Source organism: Hemiscyllium ocellatum, chromosome 5 (assembly GCF_020745735.1).
Source record: "Hemiscyllium ocellatum isolate sHemOce1 chromosome 5, sHemOce1.pat.X.cur, whole genome shotgun sequence".
NCBI classification, from domain to species: Eukaryota; Metazoa; Chordata; class Chondrichthyes; order Orectolobiformes; family Hemiscylliidae; genus Hemiscyllium; species Hemiscyllium ocellatum.
In genome coordinates this window covers 67,062,602-67,081,055 of record NC_083405.1, presented here as the reverse complement: position 1 = coordinate 67,081,055, position 18,454 = coordinate 67,062,602, and the positions used below count along the sequence as shown (strand labels likewise).

Here is an 18,454-nt window from a genome sequence, read left to right as displayed (position 1 = left end):
AAAAAATCCAGCAATACAATGGAAAAAGATGAATCTTGATACTATAAGGATACTATAACTTTGATAACCACAAGGAGGTTAATGTCAGTGCTCAAGCTAAGGTCAGGTTATTCTTGGAGAACGTAATCACATAAACATGCTTCATTAGTGAACGGATATTGTAATTGGTCAAGTGTATAAATATTATAATTGGTTGAATACAATAATGTGAAACAAATTAAGTAACCAGAACTAGTAGTTGTAATTGGATATTGATAATCATGAAAAAGTGTACCCACTGTATTCTGATTTTATGATTTTGATTTTTCCTCTTATATCTCTGGCTAAGAGTCTTCATGATCTACATTACAGTTTATTTTATTTCAATATTCTAACTCTTCAATATTTTTCCCTGTTTCTTACTGATTTGACCATTTAAAGGCTAGCTTAGTGCTACGTTGGCTTTGACAGCTTTCTTAATGTTGGCTGCTGCTTTCACAGAGATTGACAGGTTCTGCGTGCTTTTAAACTACTGAATATTTAAAGATCCAGTCGGAACAATAACTAGATTATCTTTCCCTTCCTTCTTCTCCCTGGCTGGCTATGGCTTTTGCAGAGCAAGATTTCTTTCAGCTAGCACCATCTGATCGAAATTTGCACTGATATTCAGCAGATATGTTGTATGACATATCTGGGATATCTTGGAAAGATTTGCTGTTGCCAGTTGTTCTTATTAGTATCAGTCAGTGAGTTGTCACATGGGAAAGAATGATTTTTCAATTTCTTAGGAGAAGTAGCTCAGTCTTGATAAACATGTAATGTTCTCAAGCTCAGTAATGTTCTTTTGAAAGCAAATATAGCAGTCAATGTACAAAGAACTAGGTTCCACAAACAGAAATAACTGACCAAATAATCTGTCATCGTTTGCTTGCATCACTGGATAAATTTTGTCACTGAAATCGAGAACTTCCTCTATTTTTGTTCAGTGGGATCAAAATAGGATAGTGGGCCTTGGTTTAGCATTGTACATAAAGATGGCATTTTCAAGAACGTTGTACCATTTCAGTGCTGCACTGAATTATCAGCTTAGATTATTATGTTTAAGTTTCTGACATAGGATATGAACTTGTCAACATCTGCCTGAGTATGAGAGCATTAGAATGGGACCAAGTTAACATTTTTTTTTGTAGATATTTTTATTGAAATTTAACATTTTTGCAAATTTACAAAAATAAACAAAACTCTCAAATACAAACATTGATGTACAATTAAATCATATATACAATAGTCATAATTTAACAAAGAAAAGAGAAAGAAAGAAAACAAAAAAAGAAAAAAAAAGAAACGAAAAAAGAAAGAAAAAAAACCCCACTTTCTACTAATCTAACCTATAACTAACCAGAGTGTATACCTAAGTCTCTTACATGCTCGGAATGTATAAACATCAAATATAATAAAACCCGTATTCGCGCAGGATTCCTCTCCCAAGGGGCCCCGGAGCAGCCTGGTCTGAAATCTTCACTAAATAAAAGCCCTTGTTAGGATAGCCGAAATATCTGCATTTATATAATTCAAAAAGGGCTGCCATATTTTATAAAATAATTCAGTCTTTCGGTGCACCATATTTGTGAGGAAGTCAAGGGGGATATATTCCATAATTAATCTGTGCCAATTTGAAAGTCCAGGGGGGCCCTCAGCCACCCAGTTCACCAAAATATTTTTCCTTGCACAAAAAGAGAGAATAGAAAATAGTCTCTTCCCATGCATTTCCAGAGATGAGAGGTTCGAAAAGCCCAAAAGGAGAGATACAGGGTCCACCCTAATTTCCGTTCCTAAAATTTCTGTTAGGGTATTTGCCACTTTAGTCCAGTATCTGCGGATTTTCTGACAAGTCCACAGACAATGTACAAGAGTACCCACCTCTATTTTGCATTTAGGACACATTGGAGATGCTCCTGCCTTAAATTTTGCCAGTCGAGCCGGAGCTATATGGGCCCTATGAAGTATCTTTAGTTGGATAGCCTGAGTTCTGTTACAGATAGCAATTCTTCTAGCATTTTCCCAAATGTCATTCCACATATCCTCAGAGATTTCTAGCCCCAAGTCCTGCTCCCATGTTTTAAGCAGGTCATCCATGTCTCCTGAGACTCCATCATGTAGCAAATGGTATATAGTACTAACGGAGGATGCCCCCGCTGGTCGTAAGACATTACGTTCTCTGTCTGATTTATAAAGACTATCTATTAATGTAGTCTTCCTCTGTATATAATCTCGAACTTGGAAGTATCGAAAGAGATCCCCATTAGGTATTCCAAATTTCAGACGCAGCTGCTCAAAGGACATCAGGATCCCATCTTTAAATAGGTCCCCTAACCATGAGATGCCCCTGGATCTCCAGAGTTTAAAGGTGGCATCTGTAATCCCCGGTTGGAATCCCCATGCGCCTACTATTGGTGCATGGGGGGGATGTTTTATGTGAGTTACCCTCATTTTGCCGCATTATATTCCAGGCCTTAATTGTGTTTAATATTATGGGATTTTTACAGTGGTCTGTAATGATTTTCCTCTTATCTGAAAATAAAAGGTTAATAAGTGGGTATTTTACTTGGGAGGCTTCGATATCCAGCCAAATTGATTGTGGATCAGATGAAACCCAATCAGCTATGTAACTTAGTAGGGAGCTTAACTGATATTTCCTAAAGTCTGGGAAGTCCAGTCCTCCCCTTGCCTGTGGAAGCTGTAGCTTCTTCAGCTTAATAAGGGGCCGTCTATGGTTCCAAATAAAGGAGCCCAACCAGCCATATAATTTACGTAGGGCTAGCCTTGGCAGCATCAGCGGGAGCATTCTCATAGGATATAAGAGACGGGGCAGAACATTCATTTTAATTAATGCTATTCTCCCTAGCCAGGAAATCGGAAGGTCTCTCCATCGCTGGAGGTCTTGCCTTATCCTTTCCATTAATTGTACAAAATTAGCCCTATACAGCTGATCAAATACTGGCGTGATAAAAATACCTAAATATAAGAAGCCCTCCAGGGACCAACGGAAGGGAAAAGGGGATCCGTCCATTAAGTGGGGTATCATAGCCAGACCACCCATTGGCATGGCTTCCGATTCTGAAAAATTAATTTTATAGCCTGAGAATGCACTAAATGTATTAATAACTTGAATTAGACAAGGCACTGACATTAAAGGATTACTGAGGAATAAGAGAACGTCATCTGCATAGAGGGTAATTTTGTGTTTACCTGTACCAATCCTCGGGGCCGTTATATTAGGATCAGTCCGGATGGCTTCTGCTAATGGTTCGATTATCAGTGTAAACAACAATGGTGAGAGAGGACATCCTTGACGGCAGCCCCTACCCACACTGAAGCCATCCGATCTTAACCCATTAGTAATAACAGCTGCTTTGGGGTCATTACACAATGTTGAAACCCATTTGGTAAACACCTGTCCAACGCCAAACCTTTCCAATGTGTAAAATAAATATGACCATTCAACCCTATCAAATGCCTTTTCCGCATCCAATGAAATTACTACTCCTGGTATCTTTCCCTGATGACAGGCTTGGATCATATTCAAGACCCTTCTGATATTATTGGATGATCTGCGGCCCTTAATAAATCCCGTCTGGTCCTCCTTTATAATATATGGCAGTACAAGTTAACATTTAATTCCTGTAAATTTTCACAGTAAAATGTTGAAATATTGGCAAAGCATTTGTTGCGGCTATTGGATCAAAAGAGTTGACACTGCAGTAGCTCTTTTCAAACAGCTGGGAGATAGGGAATAGAGTGATTAAGGGTTTTTTTGGATCAAAGGAAGGTTTATAAGACTATCCAAGTAGAGTGTGTTTGGACCCCCAATTTTCCTGATATATATAATGACAAAGACATTGGTGTATGTGGCACAATTTCAAAATTTGCAAATGATACAAAACTTACAGGTATTGTGAACTGTGAGAATAGTAGCAGTTGTGGGCAGCACGGTGGTACAGCAGTTAGCACTGCTGCCTCACAGCGCCTGAGACCCGGGTTCAATTCCCGACTCAGGCGACTGACTGTGTGGAGTTTGCACGTTCTCCCCGTGTCTGTGTGGGTTTCCTCTGGGTGCTCTGGTTTCCTCCCACAGTCCAAAGATGTGTGGGTCAGGTGAATTGGCCACGCTAAATTGCCCGTAGTGTTAGGTAAGGGGTAAATGTAGGGGTATGGGTGGGTCGGTGTGGACTTGTTGGGCCGAAGGGCCTGTTTCCACACTGTAAGTAATCTAATCTAATCTAATCTTCAAAGCTCATAGGCTGGACAGTCAGTGAAAAATGTAATTTAATACAGATACATGTTAATGATCCATTTTGCTATAAAGAACCTGGAGGAACAATTTAAACTAAAATTTTAAAGGTGAGGGCCTACAGGAGAGTGCAGAGCCTAGGGAGGGGCTGGGTATGGAGTTAGTACCTGATCTCTACAAAGAATTTGCTTCTATGGATAAAGTTTACTCAGAAAAAACGGGGGGGGGGGGGGAAGGACAAGAAGTTATAATTTTGACAGATACAGGATCTAACCAGTCGCTAATAGTGAGGGATGAGTTAATATGCACTCTTTCTGATCTGTTACCCAAGAGTGTGATAATCTGTGAGATAGATGGACAGAAATTTAGCGTTCCTCTATGTAAGATCAGATTGGAGGGCCAACTCAAGACTTAGGAAGTTACAATGGGAGTTCCAGGAATTCAGTTTATTCTTGGGAATGATTTGGCAGGATCCAAGGTGGGAGTGATACCCCTTGTTGTGGAGGAAGCCCATGGAAGACCAAGAAACTGAGGAGTTAAAACAGAAACATCCTGTTATTTTCCCAGACTGTGTGGTGACCAGATCCCACTATCATAAGTCACTGCACAAAGCGACAAGTAAAGAGGAAAATGAAGGAGTTGAGGTTTAGTTAGTGGATACCCAGTTTGATGTAATGGTGCAGGAAAAACCTGAATAGGCAGAGGGTCAGACAGAGGTGTTTAGTCCTGAAAGACTAAGGGATTTGCAATAGCAAGACAAGATATATGGGGGTGCATACTCCAAAAAGGAGTGAGAGCATATTATTGTCTGAAAGATAGAATCCTGAGATGGAAATAGAGAACCGCAGGTTAGTGAAGAGAAGAAATGGGCCAACGTGCACCAGATTGTGTTGCCGGTAGCATACAGACAGAAAGTGTTACGGGTAGCACATGAACTACCTGTAGGTCATCTAGGGGTACGAAAGACTCAGGCAAAGGTATAAAAAGATTTTTATTGGCTTGGAATGCACAACAATGTGATTGTCATACATGCCAAAAGGTAGGTAAGCCACAGACGGTTGTAAAGCCAGTACCTTTGTTGCCAATTCCCACATTTGAAGAACCTTTCACGCATAATTGATTGTGTAGGCCCCCCTCTGAGAACTAAAAGTGGGAATCGGTACTTGTTAACCATAATGGACGCATCTACCAGATTTCTGGAGGCAATTCCATTGTGGAGTATCAAGGCAAAAACGGTGGTCGAGGAGTTAGTAGCTTTCATCACAAAGTATGAGCTACTCAGAGAGATTCATTTGGACCAATAGTCAAATTTTACTGCTAGGTATACAGCACTCTAAATCCAGTGTGTATCATCCTGAATCCCAGGGAGCTTTAGAAAGGTGGTATCAGACCTTGAAGACCATGTTGAGACCATACTGTCAGGATTACCCGAATGTTGGGGATAAATGTATCCCATTCGTATTGTTTGCCATTAGAGATGCCTCAAATTAATCTACTCAGTTCACTTCCTTCAAGTTAATATTCCGTTATGAAGTGAGAGGCCCTTCGAGATGAATTAAAGAGAAACTGACAGAACTAAAGTCGGAGATCTCACATTATGTATTGGAGGTGAGGGAGAGACTAAATCGAGTAGGTGAGTTAGCTAAACAGCATTTAAAGAGGGCCCAGTGTAGAATGAAGAAGGTGGCAGATAAAAGTTCTGAGACTCGGACGTTTTCCCCTATCAAATTGAGAAAAAGTTGAGTCAGGTGAACTATCTAGTAAAGATGCCAAATAGAAAAGAAAGGTATCAGGTATGTCATGTGAACATGTTGAAACTGTATTATACTATAGAGAAAGAACTGGAGAAACAGGTGTTAATTACTATCCTGCAGACTGAGGAATCAAATCCAGATGATATGAATTTTGATGTGCCCCAAAATAGATTAAAAAATAAAGTAGTCCTTGGGGAGTGGGATAGGTTAGTAAGCTATTGGTCTCAGGAGCATAGAACGCAGTTGAAAGAGTTGTTACTGCAGCATAAGGACATATGTAAGAATCTTTATACTTTAAGAAATAAAGCTGTTAATTTTTCCTTTAACTAGTTCTTGGCCACTCAAATTTTCACAGATTATTTACAGGATAAATCTTTTCTGTGTTGCTGATTTAAATTAAGCAGGAGAGTTTCCCCGTGTCGTGACAGCACCAAGGAACCTGACGTCAATGTAAGGTGATGATTCAACTCTGGACTTCTTGCAGGCAATGTGCAAGCTTCTTTCCAGCCAGCAACTTCACGACAGACAGAGTCTGGTGCAGGCTGCCAACTCATTTCTGCTCTCTCTTTGGAGATGAAATTGCCTTACTTAGAACCCCACAACTGTGTATTTAAGGGATCCAACAATTTCAAATTACAATAATGTGTCAAAGACAGGAATTTCAGGTGCTGAGAACCCATGTGATGAACTAAATTTAAGGTCATTAAGCTCATAGAGTAGCTTTATCTCTCCCATTTGTGTATCCATTGTGAGGTGAAGAGTTAACTGTTAAAAGGTCAGTGCCTACTTTAACATGATAAGTTCCTAGAGTTTCCTTTGTCCAGAACAGGGTGAAGGCAGATAGTTTGCCTCTAAACCCTTTGTGTCAGTTTTAAATTCTTATACAATCAAAGGGGTCCAGAAGCTTCTGGAAGTATGACCATGTGATTATTCTTCGCCACTTTTTGAGTCCATCAAGATTATCCATATTTGTAAATAAGACAAAAATTAAACATGGAACTATAGAAAGAAAGACAGTTTTCTTTGGAATATTTTTTCATGCCACCTGGCCTTGACATTTTCCTCATGGTGGTAAGCCCTCCCTATTCAGTCAAAATGCACATGAAGAGTCAGTGATCACCCTTAATAGAACATTTGAGTGGTTGAACTGGGTGGTCTTGCTGATAGCAAAATCCCATGGTAGCAAGATGCCCACTCCCAACATCTTCCCTTGCCATTTTAAGAGACCTCTCTAATCTAAGCCTATTACCACTGGGCTGAGTAAAGATTGGCCCATAGTCATTTCCTAAGAACAGATTTGAAAAATCACATATTAGAAAATCATACATGAAAAGATGTGCATCATCTATGTGTCTAGGGCTTATGTGAGAACATCTGTCAGTGCCTTATTCTTGCCACAGATAAAGGATGACACCTCTCGCACTTGAAGATTGGCATATGACACAGTACCATCAAAGAAAATAAGCTTGTTATTGTATTTATAAAGATCATAATTTGGTGTTATCAACTTTATTTTCCCACTTAAACTGCACATCAAGTTCATAGTGAAAAGCGATGACATCTTGCTGCAAGTTCCACTAGAAAGGTGCCCCGTGTATGTATATTTAACTTAGCATTAGGCCATAGGAGTAACTCTGTTGATGCACTGTCACCACCACGCATGTTGTTTTCTTCACTGTCCTCAATTCAAGGGTAGTTCTGTCCTCTTCCAGATCTGAAGACTGGATGAAGGGATTTGGGTTCACTTCTTTAACTTTTATCAACTGAAAAGCTGGTGCCAACACAATCCTGATCAAACCAGCATTCTTTGCTCAGTATTGGGGCTGTCATAATATATAATTTAGTTAATGCTACATGAGATATAAAGTTGGTTTGATGTCTCTGAAATGCATACTTAGTTGATGCACAATGATAACTGGGAGTCAAATATTAACCAGGTATCTTAAACCTTGAGCAGCAGTTATACATTTGTCCTACTTGTCAAGGTAGGAGTAATGAAGTATAACAGGTCAGAGAGTCTAAAAGAAAAGTAATTCAAAGACTTTATCCTTTAATGGGGTTAACACAATAAATATAAAGTAAATAAATTTAAAATATACTTACATAATGGTCCAAGTTCCACAATGTTATCAAATGCACAGGAGGGAGTGGTGCCAAGTGTTGCACAAAGCTGGTTGCATAAAGAACAAAACATTACAAAAGGTGAGCTGACTTCAGCATTCAGTCACTTTTAGTTTCGTCAATTAAGAGCAAAGCGTTTCACTTTCAGCTGACTACCGTTTGGCAGTATTTAAGATTTCATGCTTCTAATGTTCTATGAAATTTGGATTGATTATTTTCCAATGTTGCGCTTCTGAGAAGGTCAGGAACATAGGACCAGGAGTAGGCCATTCAGCCCCTCAAGCCGATTCTATCATTTAATGGCTGATATGTGGCCAAATTTCATACACCTGACTTTGGCCCATATCCCTTAACTGAAAATGTGTTGCTGAAAAAGCGCAGCAGGTCAGGCAGCATCCAAGGAACAGGAAATTCGACGTTTCGGGCATAAACCCTTCGTCAGGAATGAAGGGCTTATGCTCGAAACGTTGAATTTCCTGTTCCTTGGATGCTGCCTGACCTGCTGCGCTTTTCCAGCAACACATTTTCAGCTCTGATTCCAGCATTTGCAGACCTCACTTATTCCCCATATCCCTTAACACTTTCTACTTAATAAACATTTATCTATCTCAGATTTCAATTTAACAACTGATCCTGCATCTATTGTCATTTATGGAACACAGCTCCAAACACCTACCGCCCTTTGTGTGAAAAGTGCTTCTCAACATCTCTCCTGAACAGTTTGGCCCTAATTCTCAGACTATGACTCCTTGTCCTAGAATTCCCAGCCAGTGGAAATAGTTCATTTTTATTTACCCTGTCTTTTCCTATTAATATCTTGAAGGCATTTATATCAGATTACCCCTTAACTTTCTAAATTCCAGCAGAAACAAGCCTAATTTGCACAATCTCTCCTCATAACATAGGCCCTGAAGTCCAGGTGCCATTCTTATAAACCTACATTGTACTCCCTCCAAGGTCAATCTATCCTTCCCAAGGTGTGGTGCATAGATCTGCTCACAGTACTCCAAGTGGGGTCTAACCATGATTTTGTAAATCTGCAAAATAACTTCTGCATCCTTGTGCTCTGTTTCTGTAGACATAAAGAACAGCATTCCATTTCTTGATTATTTTCTGCACCTGAGAAAAAGTAAATATTCAATATGTCTGTCAATTCCCCATAGTCATTGACAATTTCAGGCTTTTGTCAGCTAAAATTGTCATTTGCTTTCCTTAATGTAATTATAAAACTCCTTCTTTGATTTTGTTGTCCCTGGCAAATTTCCTTTCACAATCTTTTTTTGTCACTCCTTTAAGTTGCTTTGCTGGTCTTTGTATCTTTTCCATTCAGCAGAATGCGTGCTGTTTTTTGTTTGCATTTTTGTAAGCCCTTTCTTTTAGTTTTATACTGTCTCTTATCTCTTTAATTGTCCAAGGCTTTTTTTTCTCTGTGAAGAGGAGCTTTACCCTCTCAGGTGAATAAATTCATTTTGTATTGTGTTAAATATTTCCTTAATCATCTTCCACTTTTCTTCAATTGTTTTACCAATAACAGTCTCTGTCTCATCTTACTAAAGCCAACTTTGTATCAGAGTTGTCTCCTGCTGAGTTCAAACTTTGAAATTTCACACTGTAAAATAAGAAAATATTGTTCCTAGTTAGTTTCATGGGACAAATTCCAAGATTAAGTTCAAATGCAACAGACTGAGTGGAAAAATACCATGGGTGATTTGGCAATGGTAAAAAAAAGTTAAATTGTGTGTAAGAGTTGATTTGAAAATTTTTTTTAAAATGAAGATTTTCAGTGGGGATCTCATGGTTCAGGTTTTATGTCCCAATGTCCAAATATTGTAAGTAGTTTTGGTCATATCTAACGAAGGTGGTGCTGGCCTTGGAGAGGGTCCAGAGGAGGTTCACAAGTGTAATCTTGGGGATGAAGAACTTGTTGCATGAGGAGCAATTGAGGTCTCTGAGTCTGCAATCTGGAGTTTCAAAGGTTAAAAATCAAACAACATCAGGTTATAGTCCGACAGTTTTATTTGAAATTGTAAGACTTTGGATTTCCTTCCTGAGGTGTGATAGGGAGGTATAAAACACAGTACTTATCAGCAAAACAGTAACAACTTTAAAACTCGCTACCCTTTAATCCTTTAATCAGTTGGGAAGTAGACTGTTGATTAAAATGTAAAATCCAGATTCCTTTCAAGTCTTTGTCTCTAGATAATTAGAGAATAATCAATTTACGAGTGGTAATATCTCAGGTTAGACAATACACTTTAGGTATGAGCCTAAAAGTGTGGTGCTAGAAAAGCATAGCTGGCCACACAATAACTGTGGAGCAGGACAGTCGATGTTTTGAGCGTAAGCTCTTCATCAGAGTTTATGCTTGAAACGTTGACTTTCCCGCTCCTTAGATAAAGAGCTGATGGGGTGTGCTTTTCCAGCACCACATTGTTTGACTCTGATTTCCAACATTTGCAGTCCTCACTTTCTCCCACTTTAGGTGAGAGGTCCAGTTTCAAATGTGTCGAGGTTTTAAGCTGAGGTCCGGTTTTAATATTTTGGCAGTAAAAGAATCTTGAATGAAGTAATTCTCTCCAGTGTGTATGTGTTACTTTTTGACAGAAAAGAATTTTGAATGAAATAGTGTGTGTGTGTGTGTGTGTGTGTGTGTATTTGAGAGAGTGTGAGTGTCTCTTCCTGCATACTTCTTGCACAGGAGACTTCTACTGCCTTGCAAAAATTCACAAAACCAACATACCTGGATGTCTCATTGTATCAGGCAATGTGACCCTGAGTGAGAACTCTCTGGCTATGTTGAAGGCATCTTGATACAGCGAACCCCCAGCTTCTGTCGTGGCACTAGATTTCTTACAGAAACTCAGCACCCAAGGACCAGTCAAACCAGGAACATGAACGGCATCACTGAAACAGCCTCAGTACTCAATACCAACAACTGTCAGATGCGATCCTACAACTCATCTGCTTCATCCTCGACCACAATGTCTTCACCTTCGACAACCGGTTCTTAATCCAGACACACAGCATAGCAATGGGGACCAGATTTGCACCCCAATATGCCAACATTTTCTTGCACAAGTTTGAACATGACTTCTTTGCTGTGCAGGACCTCCAACCAATGTTATACACCAGCTATGTTGGCATTTTCTTCCTTTCGTCTCATGGTGAGGAATCACTGAAACTACTACATCGTGATACCAGCAAGTTTCATCCCACCAGCACACTTACCATGACTGGTCTTTAGAATCACTCTCCTTGGACACATGTATCTCCATCAAACATGGACACCTCAGCACCTCACTCTATCACAATCCTACAGATAACCTCACGATGCTACATTTCTCTAGCTTCCACCCTAAACATGTTAAAAGACAAGCCCTATGCATACAGAGCATCTGTTCAAGTGAGGAGGAAAACGACAGGCAACAGAAGATGTTGAAGGATGCCCTCATAAGAACAGGATACAATGCTCGCTCATCGATTGCCAATTCCATCATGTCACAGCGATAAACCATAATGACATCCTCGGAAGACAAACACAAGATACGACCGATTGGGTACCCTTCGTTGTCCAGTATTTCCTCGAAGCAGAGAAAGTATGCCATGTTTTTTACAGCCTTCAACACATCATCGACAACGATGAATATCTCACCGCGACTCCCCTATACCTCCACTTCTCACCTTCAAACAACCGCCCCACTTTAAACAGACCATCGTTCGCAGCAAACTACCCAGCCTTCAGGACAAGCACCACAACACTCTGCCATGACAACCACTGCAGGACGTGTCAGATCATCAACATGGATATTACCATCACACATGGGGTACCAGCCACCATGTTCACAGAGGGTTCTCATGTGACTCGGCCAACATTGTCTGTCTGTCTGATACGCTGCAGGTAAGGCTGTCCCGAGGCATGGTACATTGGCAAGATCATGCAAACACTATGACAACAGATTAATAGTACACAATGATCAGCACACGGGGTGGGGTTCACTCCAAATGGAGGAATACTTCGGCGGTCCAGGACATTCAGCCTCTGATCTTCAGGTGAGCGTCCTCCAAGGCAGACTCTGAGATATGCTACAACGCAAAATCCCACAAATAGACTCACACACGCACATTTACACAGACCCTCTCCCATAAGCAAACACTCAGATATGCATACTCACATTCATATACACTCAAGCACATATACTCATACTGGCCGGGGCTGTTTTCCCTGGAGCGTCAGAGGCTGAGGGGTGACCTTATAGAGGTTTACAAAATTATGAGGGGCATGAATAGGGTCAATAGAGAAAGTCTTTTCCCTGAGGTTGAGGAGTCCAGAACTAGAGGGAATAGATTTAGGGTGAGAGAGGAAAGATATAAAAGAGACCTAAGGGGCAACTTATTCACACAGAATGGAATGAGCTGCCAGAGGAAGTAGTGGAGGCTGGTACAATTACAATATTTAAAAGGCATTTGGATGGGTATATGAATAGGAAGGGTTTGGAGGGATATGAGCTGGGTGCTGGCAGGTGGGACTAGATTGGGTTGGGTTTTCTGGTCGGCATGGATGGGTTGGACCAAAGGGTCTATTTCCATGCCTGTTCTGCTACTCTATGACTCTAAATGTACACTCTCTCTTACATGTACATACCCTCTCCCTCTCACACGCATGCACACTCTTTCACACACACACACACACACACACACACACACACACACACACACACACACACACACACACACACACACACACTCTGAGGGGAATTATTTCATTCAAAATTGTTTTCGGTCAAAAAATTAAAATCGGACCTGAGCATAAAACATAGACAGATTTGAAGCTGGACCTCATACCTAAAGTGTATTGTCTAACCTGAGATATCATTGATGAAACCTTTAATTATCTGGGGACAAAGCCTTGAAAGGAATCTGGATTTTACATTTTAATCAACAGTCTACCTCCCAACTGATGAAAGGTTTTAACAAGGGCAGCTAGTTTTAAAGCTGTTAACTTTTTGCTTATAAATACTGGGTCTTATACCTCCCTATCATACCACGTCTCAGGAAGGACTGGAGCTCCAAAAGCTTGCATTTCAAATAAACTTGTTGGATGATAGCCTGGTGTCATCTTATTTTTGACCTTGTCCACCCCAGTCCAACTCTGGCATCTCTGCATCATGGGGTTTAGAAGGATGAAGAAGAGATATCACCGAAACTTACTGAGAAGCATGGATAGAGTGGTCATGGAGATGTTTCCACTAGCGGAATGACGAGGACCTGAGGGCACAGCCTCAGAGTGAAGGGTCAACCCTTTAGAATTGAGGTGAGGAGATATTTCTTCAGTCAGAGGGTTGTTAATCTGTGGAGCTCATTGCAGAGGGCTGTAGCGGCTAAGTCATTAGATGTATTTAAGGCGCAGAAATAGATAGATTCTTAACTAGTAAGATGATCAAAGGTTACAGGGAGAAGGCAAGAGAATGGGGTTGAGAAACGTATCAGCCTTGATCGAATGGTGGAGAAGACTCAATGGCCAAATGGCCAAACTCTGCTCCTATATTTTATAGTCTCTGAGCCGGGAGACCTGGGTCAAGTCCCACCTGTTACAAAGATGTATAATAACATCCGGTACAGGTTGATGAAGGAAACATCTGGGGTTGAGATCATGTCCCAATGGAAAGGAATTGGAGCGGCTGCTGCTGCTTGGAGAATGGAGAGTGGGGCCTATTGCCTGAAGTGAAGCCTGCGGCAACAGTCCATGGTGGAGACTGCACAGGGAGAGAGAGAGAGCAAGAAGCTCGAAGGGTGAAACTTGGAAACAGGGTCCTACGATGCTGTCTGTGGCGCTCAGCCTGTTCTGCTACTCGTCTTTCTTTTCCAGTCTGAGTGGATGGTGAACCTGGCCTGATAACTTGTGAAGTGCCCACATTGTAGAGGAGCAAGAAGTGTTGGATATCTTAAAATGCATAAAGGTAGATAAATCCCTAGGATCTGATCAGACGTAACTCAGAACTTTGTGGGAAGCTAAGGAAGTCATTGCTGGGCCCCTTGCTGAGATATTTATAACACTGATAGCCAGAGGTGAGGTGTCAGAAGTCTGGAGTTTGGCTAATGTGCTGTCATTATTTTAGAAAGGTTGTAAGGAAAAGCCAGGGAACCATTGACTACTGAGCCTGATATTGGTTGTGGATAAGTTGTTGGGAGGGGATTCTGAAGGACAGGATTTACAAAGGGAAATGGAAGGACTGATTAGGGCTAGTCAACATGGCTTTATTGACTAACATATCTCACTAACTTGATTGAGTTTTTTGAAGAAATGACAAAGAAGATTGATGAAGGCAAAGTGAGGGTCGTTGTCTATATGAGATTCAGCAAGGTATTCGACAATGTTCCAAATGGTAGACCGATTAGAAAGCTTAGATCACACAGAATTCAGAGAGAGCTAGCCATGTGGACACAAAATCAAAACCAAAAGAACTGTGGAAGCTGTAAATCAGAAACAAAATCAGCATCTATGAAGAGAAATCAGAGTTAATGTTTTGGATCTGATGATGTTTCCTCAGAACTGATGTTTGCTAGGAAAATGTCTATTTATATGCAGAAGATAGAGTCAGTGGGTGAATTGTGGTGCTGGGGGTAGTGGGAGCGATAAGGAGTAAACTGTATGTAGGGATAGAGCCCAAACAGAGAGAAGAACAGTTAGACAGACAAAGGAGTGGAGAATGATCTGGCAAGGAGGATGAATAACTGTTCATGGAAACTGTTTGTGGCAAACAATGGATTGTCTATAATAGCAGAGGAGTGTGGAGTGTGAGGCTAGGTCTGAGGAGAATTCCCCACCTATTGTTTATTCCTTATCCCCTCGCCCACACCCTATCTTCTACATAAAAAAAACATTTTCCTAACTCCCATCAGTGCTGAGGAAGTTAATTCTGATTTCTCTTCACAACTGCTGCCAGACTTGCTGAGCTTTTTCAGCACTTTCTGCATTTGTTTCATTTGGATACAAAATTGGCTTGAACACTGCAGGCAATTTTAGCGTGGGCAATTCACCTGACCTGCATATCTCTGGATAGTGGGAGGAAACCCATGCAGACACGGGGAGAACATGCAAACTTCAAACAGAAAGTCACCCAAGGTGGGAATTGAACCCATGTCCCTGACACTGTGAGGCAGCAGTGCTAATCACGGAGCTACTGTGTCACCTTGCCATTGTTGTCATTTATATAAATGATTTGGATATGAACATAGCTGGTAAGTTTGCAGATTACACCAAAATTGGTGGTGTAATGAATAGGAAAGAAACTAGGACAATGAAGAAACCAGTAAACTAGAGTAAGCAGAGAGAGAATAGGTTCTCTTAAAGATCGACAAGGTTGTCTATGTGTGCAGCCACAAGAGATTAGTGAGATCCTGAATGAATATTTCTCATCAGTATTTACCAATGAGAAAGACATGGGTGTGAGGGAACTTGGGGAAATAAACAGTGATGTCTTAAAGCGAGTCAACATTACAGAGGACATGGTGCTGGAAGTCTTAAAATGCATTCAGGTATATATAAATAGATAAATCCTCAGGAACTGATGAAGTGTATCACAGGACTTTGTGGGACGCTAAGGAGGAAATTGCAGTGTCCCTAGCGGAGATGTTTATATCATCGACAGCCATTGGTGAGGTGCCTGAAGATTGAAGGGTGGCTAATGTTGTGCCACTATTTAAGTAAAGCTGCAAGGAAATGCCTGGGAACCACAGACCGGTCAGTCTAACATGCATGGTGGGTACGTTGTTCGAGGGGATTCTGAGAGATAGGATCTAAAGGCATTTGGAGAGGCAAGCATTCATTTGGAATAGTCAGCATGGCTTTATGCATGGGGAATTGTGTCTCATGAATTTGATAGAGGATTTTTAAGGGCTGACCTAGAAGATAGATGAGGGCAGTGCAGTAAATGAAAACAAATTACTGCGGATGCTGGAATGTGAAACCAAAAGAAAAAATGCTGGAAAATCTCAGCTTTGTCAAAGCTTTGACAAAGGGTCAGTTAGACTTGAAATGCCAGCTCTTTTCTCTCCTTATAGGCAGTGCAATAAATGTTGTATATGAGGACTTAAGCAAGGAGTTTGATAAGGTATCATATGATAGGTTGTTGAGTAAGGTTAAATATCACGGGGTGTATCCAGCACCACTCTAATCTTGACTTAAATCTCAAGGATTCGCAGATGGAGTTTAATTTAGATAAATGCAAGGTGTTGCATTTTGTTGGGTCAAACCACAGTAGGATTAGAGCAGCCAAAGATAGGGCACTGCAGAGTGTAATAGAACAAAGAGATCTAGGGATGCAAGTTCCTAGCTCCTGGAAAGTGGTGTTAGAGGTAAACAGAGTGGTGAAGAAGGCTTTCGGCATGTCTACTTTCATCAGTCAAAGTACTGAATACAAGTGTTGGGATGTGGTGGTTGAGGGTTGTTTTTCAGATTTGAAGCCTGTGACCAGCAGAGTACCACAAGGATTGGTACTGGGTCCACTACTTTTCATCACTTATATAAATGATTTGGATGTGAGCTTAAGAGCTATAATTAGTAAGTTTGCAGATTACACCAAAATTGGAGGTGTTGTGGACAGCGAAGAAGGTCACTTCAGATTACAATGGGATCTTGATCAGATGGGCAAATGGGCTGAGGAATGGTAGAAAGTAGAGTTGCAGGTAGATAGGATAGTGAAGAAGGAATTTGGTATGCTTTCCTTTATTGGTCAGGGTACTGATTACAGGAGAAGGGAGGTCATGTTGCGGAGGGATGTTGTGAAACTGGAAATGGTTCAGAAAAGATTTAAAGGATGTTGTCAGGGTTGGAGGATTTGAGTTATACAAAGAGGTTGAATAGACTGGAGCTGTTTTCCCTGGAGCGTCAGAGGCTGAGGGGTGACCTTATAGAGGTTTATAAAATCATGAGGGGCATGGATAGGGTAAATAGACAAGGTCTTTTCCCTGGGGTGGGGGAGTCCAGAACTAGAGGGCTTAGGTTTAGGGTCAGAGGTGAAAGACATAAAAGAGATATAAGAGGCAACTTTTTTACGCAGAGGGTGGTGCGTGTGTGGAATGCGTTGCCAGAGGAAGTGGTGGAGGTTAATACAATTGCAACATTTAAAAGGCATCTGGATGGGTATATGAATAGGAAGGGTTTGGAGGGATATGGGCCGGGTGCTAGCAAGTGGGACTCCATTGGGCTGGGATATCTGGTCGGCATGGACGGGTTGGACTAAAGGATCTGTTTCCGTGCTGTACATCTCTCTGACTCTATTACTCTATGACTAAGGCCGAGGAGTGGAAGATGGAGTTTAATTTAGATAAATTTGAGGTGTTGCATTTTGGTAAGGCAAATCAAGGCAGGACTTACACACTTAATAGTGGGGTCCTGGGGATTGTTGCCAAACAAAGACACCTTGGGGTGCAGGTTCATAGTTCCTTGAAAGTGGAGTTGCAGATCGACAGGCTAGTGAAGAAGGCTTTTCCTATGCTTGCCTTTATTGGTCAGTGCATTGATTACAGGAGTTGTGATGTCATGTTGCTGCTGTACGGGACATTGGTTTGGTATATTGTGTACAATTCATGTCTTTCCGCTCTAAGAAAGATGTTGTTAAATTTGAAAGGATTCAGAAAAGATTTACAAGGATGTTGTCAGAGTTGCAGGGTTTGAGCTATAGGGAGAGGCTGAACAGGCTGCCTCCTCTTTTTCCCTGGAGTGTCAGAGGCTAAGGGGTAACCTTATTGAGATTTATAAAATCACAAGGGCACAGATAGAGTGAACAGCTAATGTCTTTTTCCAAGGTTAGGAGAGTCTAAAATTAGTAGGTTTAAGGTGAGAGGGGAAAGATTTAAAAGGAACCTAATAGTAAACCTTTTCATGCAGAGAGTTGTGCATGTCTGGAATGAGCTGCTAAAGGAAGTTGTTGAGGCAAGAACAAATACAATATTTAAAAGGCATCTGAATGGGTGCATAATAAGAAGGGTTTCGAGTGACATGGGCTAAATGCTGGCAAATGGGACTAAATTAATTTGGGACGTCTGGTCGGTATGAACGGTTTGGATCTAAGGGTCTGTTCTCGTGCTGTACAACTTTATGATTCGAAGAATCTAATAATATTTACCGAGAGAATATAGCTGCAACAGCTGTAAAACTGGTCACAACAATCAAATGAGTAACTTTGGCAATAGCTTATAGCTTGAAGAAAGTTTACATATTATGAAACCCCACAAGATTTACAAATCGTTTAATCTCAGGTCTGTAAAAACTGGTTCAGCAGCAGGTGAGTGAAAACACAGGTTGTTC

At 40.9% G+C, this 18,454-nt stretch overlaps 1 protein-coding gene across 4 annotated transcripts in view; it reads right to left on the bottom strand.

Annotated features, from left to right (window-relative positions):
• ddc (dopa decarboxylase) overlaps positions 1-18,454 on the bottom strand; it is a 129,465-nt gene that overhangs the window by 54,751 nt on the left and 56,260 nt on the right. For all 4 annotated transcript variants that reach the window (XM_060825494.1, XM_060825493.1, XM_060825497.1 and 1 more), the window contains one exon: positions 8,128-8,194. In XM_060825494.1, the coding sequence (XP_060681477.1) occupies positions 8,128-8,194 (67 nt within the window). The remainder of the gene's footprint in view (positions 1-8,127; positions 8,195-18,454) is intronic.